The following is a 12,038-nucleotide window of genomic DNA, read 5'->3' as shown; positions in this document are numbered from 1 at the left end:
ATGGCAACTTTGAGGGGCCTAGACCAGATGGATTTGTGGTATGGTTTGTAGCTCCAAGATGAAAGGTGGGACTGTGTAGCCACATAGCATGTGTCTGCTGGGCTCTTCCATTCTTCTTTATTCTCTGTGGTTGTTACTGGAGTGGAGAATTACTGAAAGGGATGATTTGAGATTCCTCTTTCATGCATCATTCTTCAACCATTCTTTCTCTGCAGAGGACTAGGTTCCAGAGCCATGGACAACTTCTTATTCAAGCAATTACAATTAAAGGTCTTTGTGGCCAGAACTGATTTATAGTGATGTTAACTTTGCCTTGACTGGCCCTAAATATCATAGAAAAGAGTTGTAGCTGATGCGAAACCTTGTAAGATTACTCCTAAATTCTGAACTGCATTAGCAAGGAATAATTTTATCAGACATTCTAACCAATGCCAATGAGTATAATTTGTATTAACTAGTAAGCTCATTGCCGTCTTCAAGATGCTGTTTGCACAGTGATGTCTTGTGGTCAGGCATAGAGTATCAGGGAATTCAGATGTGCCTCTTGGGTGGTGTTTCACAAACAGATTCTCATCCTCCAAGCATCCAATTTCTGCATTAAAATATCATATACTCACATATCTAGAGCCCTTAAGAGGGATGTAGCTCTTTTGATTGTTTTAAAAGTCACTGAAAACATAGAAACATAGATAGTAAGGACTAAAAAGAAACTTGGAAATCATCAAATGTATAGATGAGGAAATAGAGAACCTAGAGGGTGTATTTTCTCTTAATATAATTTTAGGAGATATTTGGACTCTGTGTGGAAGGGAATACAGCAAGATTTTTCTGCAAGAGACCAATACATACCCAAAGTCTCTGCTTCTGATTCTTCACTGCTTCCTCCTTTAATCAAATAGGTTTGTTGGCTGCCAATGCAATTATCTTTAGTGCAGCAACAGAGAGAATAGTATCTGGAGTAATTTTATAATTTCTGGGTCATTTCCTGCCATCCACCACCACCACTACCAGCATGTCAAGTTCTTAGGTAGTAGTTGTTGCAATTGTAAGCTTCCAGGAGACCATGTAAACAGGAATGATATTAGATATACTTAAAAGGTATGAGCCAATCAGGATGGACTTTGTCTAGCTAGAGTCCTGGAGGAGATCTTGGAGGCCCGCTGGGCCAGGAGTCAATCTTTCAGTTACTAGATCGTGTAGAAATTCAGGCATTCCAGAGGAGGTGTTATACTGGAAAAGACAGAGGAGGGGACACTTGGGGCAAGTGGAGTTAGGTTGGGGGAAAGTCTCTTTACCAATTAGTGTGAAAGTACCCTTACGGGAACACAGATAACTATCAGCCCTGCCTACAACATCATAATATGGTGACCCATAATGAAATCAATTGTTCTTTAAAAACTCAAAGCTATTGATTCCTGAAAGAAAAAGAACGAGATCTGGGAAGTTCAAGTCTCTGCCGTAAACTTCTGTTCTTTCAGGTGCAGTGTGTTCCCCATTGTGTGTAATCCCCCCCAGTGACCCCGTGATGCTGCCTGAGAACATCACTGCTGACACTCTGGAGCACTGGATGGAACCTGTCAAAGTCCAGGTGAGGAAACGGACATCGTTATGTGCCAAAGACGTGAGTCTGCTGAGCAACATTTGGAACATTGTTTTTCGGAGTAATTTCAGAGACTTTCAAAGCATCCTTAAAGCAAACAACCACATGGATTATTCCTAGAAAGAAAAGTTAAACATTGAAAAGCAAAAAGAGGGAGGCTTGAAAAAAAAAAAAAAGATAGCTCACATCTAAAGGAAAGTTTGAAGTATAAGATGGAAAGAAATCTTAGAGACATAAGGAACAGAAAGGAAAATTACTACTAATGAAAAATAGGATGGGACAGGTTAGGATAAGTCAAAGAAATATATAAAGATGAAAGAAGGATGGAAAGAAAAGGATGGATTAGAAAAGATGAAAATAAAACTGCAAGCAGGGGAGTGCCTAAAGGAACTGAGTAAGAAGAGAATTGCCTTTCCTTTATCCGTCTCCCACCCTTTCTAAACCTGAAATCCTTTTCCTGGGCCATCTGCTATTCAAAGTCAGTCATCAGCAAAATCCACGACATCCACAGCCTCTTCTCTGGGCTTTCTTTCCATTTGCTTCCTTTTCTATCTGAAATCTGGCTCTCCACTGAGGACTCTGCCTCCCCCGCAAGACTCATTCCTTGCTGCTTTCTCCCTCATGCCCCTCCTAACCCTGGGCCTGCAAGACATCATCCTCTCTCCTCACTGCCATTTGTAAACCATTTTTCCTCCCTCCCCTGTAAAATGACTCACATTTGAATCCAATGTCGACAGAATGAACCACTCACTTCCCTCAATGCGGCTGTCATCTTCTGACCCTTACGGCACCCCTCTCCTTGCTTCTGAAACACTTTGACTCCTGGGGTGTGGCCACATTAGCCAGCCCTCCTGTCAAAACTTGCATTGATGTCTACATCTGCACATTTGATTCTTCTGAAATCAGGATTCTCAGCTCTGGGGCTTCCTTTCCTCCTGTGGCCGCCTTTCCCTTTCCAACTCCATCTTCCTCGTGCTTTCCTTGGCTCCCCCTAATCTTGCCTTGGTGGCTTCTTGGCTCTTTCCTAAACATGCCAGCCACACCCTCACCTCAGCATGTTTGCGCTTTTGCTTCCTTCAGCCCAGGATGTTCTTCTCCAGAATATCTGCATGGTTTGCTCCTTTCCGTCTTACAGATTTTTAGTCAAATTTCAGGAAGGCCCTCTTTGGTTATTCTATTAATATCTAACATTTTAACTCCCCTGACATTTTCTGTCTCCTTTCCTTTTATTTTTCCTCCTTAGGATGTATCATTACCAAGAATATTACATATTTTACTTACTTATCTATCATCTTTTTCTGCCATTAAATTAAAAAGCTCATTGATAGATTATTGTCTGTTTTATCATTATTATATCCCTAGATCCTAAAACAGTGCCTAGTATTTGATATGTGCTCAATAAATATTTGTGAAATGAGTGAATGAAAAAGAGAAAGAAAAGGCTATGCAAGAGTTAAATGGAGAAAATCGTGTTGTAAACTAATTGTTTCTTCTTAGAATAGAGGAGGGTGGGGACATCAGAAAGCCTAAGAGCTTGGTTACTTAATTATTAGGCTGTTTAACAAAATTCTTGCAAGTCTGTTCTCATTGGATGAGCAAAAGAGGACTCCAGAGATACGCCACATTTCATTCAAACATTATCCTCAAGTCTCTGCTTTTTCCTCACAGGTTAATTGTGCTTTATTGTGGGCATGGATTTGTGTCACAGCAGGAGGTTCAGGAAAAAACATACTCTAAGTGTGATTTGGGTGAGGAATGGAGAATAACACAATCCTATTAATTCAGTTAGTCATTCATTCAACAAACATTTACTGAGGTTATTATGTGCCATGAGCTATGCTGAGTGATGGGATGTGGAGGTGAAAAATAATAGTCCCTCTGTTTAAGGACTTACAATTTGGCCATGAAATCAGATATCTATGATGATGTCACATGGGAAAAGGTTTGAACGTAGTAGAGGTGTTATGGGAACACCTGAGAGGAAGCAACCAAGTCTTCTGCTCAGGAGCCTAGTGGAGTTGGGGAAGGATCAATGGAAACTGACCAAAAAGCTTTTCCTCTGGGTCTTAAACTGTGATCAAGAGGAGCACTCAAGAGGGTAAGAAATAGTAAATGTTCCATCTGGCTGAAACCAGGGTATGTGTGGTACTGAGGGAGAGGAAAGATGGTGGTAAAAGAATGAGGTCAGGCGAAGCAGGCAGGCAAGATCCCACCAGGCATTGCCTGCCCTTCCTAGGATGTCAAGCCTCATGAGAACTCTGAGTGGAGGTGGAGTGCACCTCAGTGCTGAGGGCAGTGTGAAGATTGCATTGAAGTATGAAGGAGAGGGCCAGAAAAACACCTCCACAGGTTCTCCCATCCCCTGGCCTTTCCAGACTTTCACTTTTACTCTCCATTCTGTTGTTAAGGTTTAGCTAAACTACAGTAGCTGGAATTACAGTGCCTTGGAGAAAGAGTTTCTGCCTCGTGTTTCATGATGTGCCAGATGGTCTAGACCCTTTCTTTCAGCCTCATAAACTCAGTGTGCTATGATGAAACACTTCTCTTTCTCTATAAGCAGGCAAAGGGAGAAAGCCTTGGGCATGCATGAGCATTTTCTTTCTCTTGGGCATAAACTGAAATCGATCCTTCTTCATTTGCTTCACCATCCACCCCACAAGGCGTCTTTGGGAACAGTCAAAGATGCAGGGTCTGTGAGGCCTGAGTGCAAGCCTTCCAGTCAGCAGGGTTTCTTCCACCTCTGTGTTTCTAATGGAACATTCTAGAAAATGACAGTCCATTTGTCTTCATGAAAACAGCAGGGATACCAATTACAGTGACTTGACTCTAAACTGGAAAACAATTTTCTCTGTTCGATTAAAGCCTCCCTTTTCTCAGCTATCCTTTTGGGGAAATCATTATTGTTTATTTACTTCTATTCCATAGCATTTTGTTCTTGTTTATATTCCTGATGCCTTTTTCAGTGCCTGGCACTTTGTAGGTTTCTTAGAAACATTGGTTGAATGAGCAAAGAAACTGCTGTAGCACCATTTTCTTTTTTTCTTTTTAATTTAATTTAATTTTCAGTACTGGGATACAGATGCAGCATGTGCAGGTTTGTTACGTGGGTAAATGTGTGCCATGATGGTTTGCTGCACCTATCAATCAACCCACCACCTACATATTAAGCCTCACATGCATTAGCTATTTGTCCTGATACTCTCCCTCCCTCTGGCCCCCTGACAGGCCCTAGTGTGTGTTAATTTCCTCCCTGTATCCATATGTTCTGATTGTTCAGCTCCCACTTATAAGTGAGAACATGCAGGTAGCACCATCTTCTACTTCAGAAGTAAATGCATATTTTTTTCTCAGTCTGGATGCATTCCAGCAGCTTCTTATTGACATATCCTTGTCAATTCTAAGTTGACCACCTCAGGAAAAAACATGCGGAACATCTTCCTTAAGTCAGTATATCAAACATGATCGTTTCTATCATTGCATTTATCATGACTATGATTTAGTCAGTAAATTCTTGGTTTTTGACGTAGGTTGACCAGACTTGATTTTGAGGATGTTAGCAGAGAAACACTGAAGACCCTGCAATAAAAAAATATATTTTCTAAAAGCTGAATTTTTAACTCATGAGCTCTTTTATTCACCAACTGCATAACCTTAGGCAATTTACTAGTCAGTACCTCCATTTCCTCATGTGTAAGTGGAAATAACACTGATCTCAGTAGATTAATGTGAGTATCAGATGAGAAATGTATGAATAGACCTTAGCTTACTTGATGCATAGTACGTTTTCTTGATCAGTTGCCATTCTTATTTGAGGCAGGTTGCTTCCCCTCAGTTTGCCTGCCTCTTCTCATCTGTATGAGATTCTGCCCTGCTCTTTATAATTTGAGTGTATAACTAAACTATACAGCTTGTCACAGTTCACAGTATTGATAGGGATGCAATTGCTTTTCTGGAACTCTTGAGGCTTGTGTCACATTTCCATGTGAAAACAAAGTGAAATCATTAAATTAGCTGCTTCCAAAATGTAAGGGAAGAGCTGAGGTAACTTGCGAAATGAGTCTTGTCCTTACCTTAGAAGGATTATTTGTTTCTAGAAAAATTCCCAGCAATCAGAATTTCAGAAGTTGAAAACATAATTAACATTTTAATGTTTTCTTGAACTCCAAATAAATACCCTTTATACCAAAAGAAAACCAAGTAGTTAACCAATGGTGAACACTAATTATCACAGAGTAGCAAAACAAGCTGTTACCTATGCTCTCTCTGCTCTTTCACAGTTACTATGTTAAAGAATATTGCTTACAAACAAAGCTTGCAAGAGATGCTCTGTGTTTAGGAAATTGCAATTTTATAGCAAAAGAAAAACAAGAAAAAAGAAGTCACTGGATGCAGTGGAAATGATGATGAGATGATTGCCCTTATGTACCTCGGGGCCTCTAGGATGAGATTATGCACCAGCCACAGATGATCTCATGATGGCTAGGTTCTGTGGCACTCAGCAACTCACCCAGGGTGCGAAATCTAACCTTGTCCTCATAAATACGAAGAAATGCCTCATAAACCAAGGCAATTCGTTAAATGAAACTCCATGTCGAGTAAAATCCTTGTAAGTCAAATTGACTTATCTTGGGAGTTGTTCCATGTTGTACTCAATCTTAAATGTTTGTGTCCTTAAGAATCGCTTGGGCAGTATGTAAAAAGAACAGCAGGATTCCAGCCTTCAGAAAGACTGGAGATGCTTTGGAATGAGCGTCTTTAACAAGCACCTTAGGTAATTCCACTGAAATGCTTCAAGAAACCCTACTATTACAAAATAAAATACTGACAAGATAAATATTATAAATACAAGCGCACCTCTCTGAAGTATGGCTCATTTGTTTAGTAAATGATGCTTGCTTATTTCATGAAAATTCCTGCTATCTGCCATTATTTCAAATGCCTTTGTATCTGGCAGGAGTACAGAGTAATGGACTAAATTGCATTATTTTCTCTAGTCTGCTTCCAATGACTTCATTCTTTGTAATAAAAAATGATACCTTACATTTGGATAACACTTTGTTGTCTTCAAAACATATATGTGTGAAAAAATACATATGTTATATATTACATGCACACGCATACACATACACATACACGTATATATTTGAGTCTCATCACAAACCAATAAGCCAGGAAAGGAAGATTGTATTATATTTATTTTACAGGCACATTAGCTGTTGTTGGATGACCTGTTCGATATTGCACAGCTGGCAAGAAATGGAAAAATAAATGCCACCAACTTTGCTGACTCCCAGTTTAATGCAGTACTCCCTGCCTCACCCTGTTTGCTATAGTCTTTTTTTCCCCCTTGCATATGTTTGAGTTAACTTGTCTATCTCATAGAGAATCAGTCATTCCTCTCAACCATGAGAAGCCCCTCATTTCCATACTTCCCCCAACATGAAACCTAAGAAAAAAAAAAAGATTAAAAGTGATACTTCTTTATAATACTATTTTTTTTCTTGTGAAAACAATTGTGTTTGTTTTTAAAGAACAATCAAGTACAGTTTTAGATGCCTACAGAGTTTATTTGCCTTGCTCCAGGGGTTCTGCTTTGTATTCCTGCAAATGATGCCTGACTTATAGAATAATATATTTTTTATTAAAGGAAGAATTTCTGAGGTCTTAGGTAATCTGGGGTTTTGATGAAAAACATCTCGAAGTAGCAACTGACATAAAAGGAAGAATGAGGTCCTCCTGGGTTCAAATATAATGTCACTTACTCCTTGGAGCCTCTCTCTGCTCATCTACAAGGGTGAGGATAATATCTAGCTTGCATGGTTGCGATTAAATTTAAAATAATACATGTGAAATGTCTTGCACAGTTTCTAGCACAAACTTCTTAATTAAATAAAAATGAGATTTCAGTTCACTTAGTACAAATCTTTCCCCCTGGAAATATCCTCCATCCCTGAAAAGATATCACTAGCTATCTCCATGCAAAATAAACAAAAATAGGTTTCTATAGTTTGTGTGTGTGTATGTGTGTGCACGTGTGTGTATATACAATAATGTCTGGGTCATTTGTCTTTTTCTGTCTCTTTTATAAACTGAGCTGAGAAAGGAACTAATGGCTATTCAGTGTTTCCTATTGGAACACCTCTGACAACAGAAGCAATTTCTAAAAGCTTTTAATTGTGAGACTGAGAAGAGAGGAAGGATGAAAATACAGTACTTTTAGATGTTTCGAGGGCATGCTGGATGTGAGAGATAATAGGTAAGGGTTTGAAATTTTCAAATGGACTTTCTAGACCCTTGCCATTGCAATGGTGCCTTCCTTCTTCACCTTCACCAGTGTCACTGGAGCTGTTACACACAATTGTACCCATCAAGAGGACACTTTGGGGGCGGGGCTGAGCATTAAGAGCCAGAGCGAAGAGTGAGGTCATTTGGTTGGAAACTGGTTTTTGCCAGCGTATTACCTTCTCGTTTTCTTCCTGGTGGGGATCTAGACCCTTCTGGTGGGGTAAGAAGTATACTGACAGAAAGGAAGGATGCCAGACCATTCCATGCCTGTCAGCCAAGGTGACTGAGCAGTGGGACCTGGCGGTTGGGACAGGGAGGGGGGCAGCCAAATAGTCAATGCTGATGCCCATTGCACATGTCCTCATGTGACCAGATCAAAGGCCTCCACCCAATGCCCCTGCACCTGCAGCGGCACAGACACTCCTGATGTCCAAGGCACCTGCACCCAGCAAGTGGGTGAAGCTCCCTCAGACTTTCACTAGAGGCACTTTTTTATTTTCTCATCCCTTTTTTTCTAGATTCTTATTCTTTTTCTTCTTTTCTACCATGCTAATTCCAATTCCTCAGTAAACTGTACTACTACTGAGGGTGGAAATGGTTCCTTCTGCTTCACCCCCAGTATCTCCTCAGTGCGGGATTCATTTCATCTTTTACTCAGGAGGTGGTGGCTGCGGGAAATCAAAGGGCCCACAGAAAAGAACGACTGCCAGGGAATCATTTCTCAAAGAAAACCTTTTTATTTTCCCAAAAAGCCTATGTTAAGTTGAATTTTTATGATTATCCTTAACCATTGTTTCAAGAGAGTGTTTTATTGTATCTGGTGACTTTAAAATAGGAAAAAATAATGTTTTAACTTACAAAGTACTGGTCCTTCAGGAAACTGATTTCATTGATAATTTTTTTTACACATTCTGGCAATTGTTTGCTTGTAAATGTAAATGCTATTTTCTAAATAGCATTTGAAACTGTTTCCTTCTGAAGTACAAAGACATGCATCATGACATCTCATTTCCCCTATTATTTTGCTTCATAAATTCCTTTTTCCACAGACTAAACAGCACTTTTTTTCTGGAGTACCATAATTATGAATTAGTGAGGTCCAAATAAGTGAGATTTTCTTGTGGCGACATGAAATAGGTTTGCAAAGAGCCTTTAACACTATATGAAATCTCTCTCAAATTCCCAGCTTTTCAACAGAATTCTCCAGTTATATCAAATCTTATAATTTCTAACTTTGTTTTCCCAAATTGTTCCCCAAACATAAATAGTCCTTTAAATAAAAATGACTGTTTTAAAGAGAAGAGAGAAGGAGGAAGAAAACAAGAAGATAATACGCTGGCAAAAGCCACAGTTTCCAACCAAATGACCTCACTCTTCCCTCTGGCTCTTAATGCTCAGCCCCGCCCCCAAAGTGTCCTCTTGATGGGTACAATTGTGTGTAACAGCTCCAGTGACACTGGCTGCAGATCATTGGAGACTCAGACATGAGTCATGGAAAGGTCTTCTTTTTCATCATTTTTAAGCGTGGAGTCATTCCCTCTAGGCATCAAGTGTCCCGTCACTGGAGGAGAGTAGATAAGAGCATCTTGTAGGAAAGGGGAAGAGGAACGGAAAAGCAAGTTGCAGGGTAGTGTGCTATGGTCTAAATAAACATGCAACGGATGTTTTACTCAGGAGCACATACATGTAGCAATAAGGAAATTATCACAAATGTGGACATTGGCAGAACTTTGTGCCCTGATGTGATTAGCAGCACATTCTGTCAAATAACTACTCCCATTAAAAAATAATTGAGCAATTTTCTGTTAGCCTTTATTGTTGGCTATTCTTGAGTTTTGTGACCTTTAACAAGACATTTACCAGGCAACAGCCTTCATGGTGACTTATGACCATCCTAGTAACCTTTACTCTTCTTTCTCCCTTTTTCTTTCTTTCCTTTTTTTTTCTTTCTTTCTTTCTTTCTTTGTTTTTCTTTCTTTCCTTCCTTCCTTTCTTTCTTTTCTTCCTTTCTTTCTTTCTTTTCTTTCTTTCTTTCTTTTTCTTTCTTTCTTTTCTTTCTTTCTCTCTTTCTCCCTTCCTTCCTTTCTCTCTCTTTCTTTCTTTCTTTCTCTCTTTCTTTCTTTCTCCCTCTCTCCTCTTTCTTTCTTTCTCCCTCTTTCTCTTTCTCCCCCTCTCTCTCTCCCACGTCCTTCCTCCCTCCTTCCTTCCTTTCTTCCTTCCCTCCCTCTCCCTTCTTCCCTCTATTTTCTTTTCTTCCTTTCTTTTCCCCTTGCTTTTTAGAAACTTTCAAATGGTCCAATCAGGAGGAAATTTGTAAACTAAATTCTCTCTTAAACTTTTTTTATGTTGGAAAGTTCAAAACAAATCTTTGGCATTTAGATACTGGAATTCCATCATGCGAAAAATTGCTTGTTAATAGCATAATGGCAATAGTTTCAATAACACAGTAATGCATAGATTTGCGTTTGTACAATAACAAATTCAGAATAGTTGTTACCAATAGGAAGGAAGTATAATGATGTTGGAGGGACATATACGGGAGACATTAATTGAATCTATAGTGACTTATATTCTGGAAAATCTTAAAAATTTTTGATAAAGTTGGGCAGAGGATATAAAGGTTTTTTTTATCATTATAGCTTTCAAATGTAATGTATATGATTGTAATTTTTCAAAAGTGTTTCAGAAAATAAGAAAACCAGCCGGACATGGTGGCTCATGTCTGTAATCCCAACACTTTGGAAGGGCAAGGTAGGAAGATTGCTTGAGGCCAAGAATTTTAGACCAGCCTGGGCAACATAGTGAGACCCTGTCTCTATAAATTAAAATTTTGTTTAAATTAGCCTGACATGGTGATAGATGCCCATAGTTTCAGCTAGTCAGGAGGTTGACGCAGGAGAATCACTTGAGCCCAGAAGACCGAGGCTATAGCGAGCATGATTGTGCCACTGAACTCCAACCTGGGTGACTGAGTGAGACTGTCTCTAAAAAAAAAATTATAAATAAATAAATAATAAAAGAAAAGAAAATCATTTCACCTCTCACCAGGAGTCAGCCCTTCCCTGTCCATCTCACTGCTTTGCTTTTCTTCCTGTTTCACAGCCCTCTTGCACCTCAAATGCTCCCATAGAATTGAGTCTTGAAAAACATTTGAAATTTCCCTCCAGTTATAATCACGAAGTACTTGTTTTATTAATGGCATATACATATATTTATAAATAGGGAACATCTTTATGAGATACCTGATTTTCATAGGAGAAGGCTAGAGACCCAATACTATAATTAGTGGCTGGCAAATGCTTGTAAAATTTCGTCTTTCTGTAAATCACTGAGATAAGAAGTAGGAATGCTAGATAGTCCCTATTCTAAAGGATTTTGCAATCTAGGAAGGGATATGACACAGGTACCACCAACTTGTGCAATTTCTGTAGCAGTTAAGGAGAATTGTCAGCGTAAATTAGTCTCAAAACTGAATTTTACATCATTAAAAATCTATAAGGTGGGTATTGTCAACTCCACTGTTATGAATTTATTCTTCAGATATACTTGTACATGATTTATATATAAGCTTTGTTCGTTATAACAAAAGACTGGAAATAACCAAAATATTCATCAACCTGGATCTGATTAAAGCTTTTGAACTCTTTAAGGGCCTTAACTAGATTTATGGATTTGCAGATCCCTTGCTCACTGGACAATCTGACCCCTAGTGAGTGAGTGAGGTATTTATGCATTTGGTCTGAATTGAATCACTGACTGATTAGGGTAGAGAACTGGGGGTCCATAGTGAATACCCTCCTATGAGAAGGAATAAAGTTCTCATGTATTTGCCTTTCAAAGGACAAATTATATTTTGCCATTGTTACTATCTGGGACCCCAAACTACTACAAACCATTGATATTTTAAATAACAAAATGTATGACCACTGCTCAGTAGAGCTCCAGTGGAACCTGCTTTAAAGCATAAACAAGAATTATTTCTAGTTAACAGAATTACTGTTGATATGCAAATGGTTCTGCATAAATGGCTGTAAGTGCAGGAGAATAACTCACTTTTTCAGTAGGCTGAACACCCCTTTTGGGTTTACCTTATGTATTTGTTTTGATAATCCTTTTTTTGGTACAATAATGACTTAAGCCAAGTCACTTTCTA

At 39.0% G+C, this 12,038-nt stretch overlaps 2 protein-coding genes across 6 annotated transcripts in view; one reads left to right on the top strand and one right to left on the bottom strand.

The window, feature by feature from the left end:
• PAPPA2 (pappalysin 2) overlaps positions 1–12,038 on the top strand; it is a 271,490-nt gene that overhangs the window by 214,090 nt on the left and 45,362 nt on the right. For all 5 annotated transcript variants that reach the window (XM_021933974.2, XM_021933973.2, XM_021933976.2 and 2 more), the window contains one exon: positions 1,479–1,588. In XM_021933974.2, the coding sequence (XP_021789666.1) occupies positions 1,479–1,588 (110 nt within the window). The remainder of the gene's footprint in view (positions 1–1,478; positions 1,589–12,038) is intronic.
• ASTN1 (astrotactin 1) overlaps positions 4,679–12,038 on the bottom strand; it is a 374,655-nt gene continuing 367,295 nt past the window's right edge. The window contains exon 23 of the mRNA XM_017952723.3: positions 4,679–5,176. Coding sequence (XP_017808212.2) covers positions 5,101–5,176 — 76 coding nt within the window. The 3' untranslated portion in view covers positions 4,679–5,100. The remainder of the gene's footprint in view (positions 5,177–12,038) is intronic.

The sequence above is a fragment of the Papio anubis genome, chromosome 1 (assembly GCF_008728515.1).
Source record: "Papio anubis isolate 15944 chromosome 1, Panubis1.0, whole genome shotgun sequence".
NCBI classification, from domain to species: Eukaryota; Metazoa; Chordata; class Mammalia; order Primates; family Cercopithecidae; genus Papio; species Papio anubis.
Note: the sequence above shows the minus strand (reverse complement) of the source record. Positions and strands in the feature narration are given on the sequence as shown.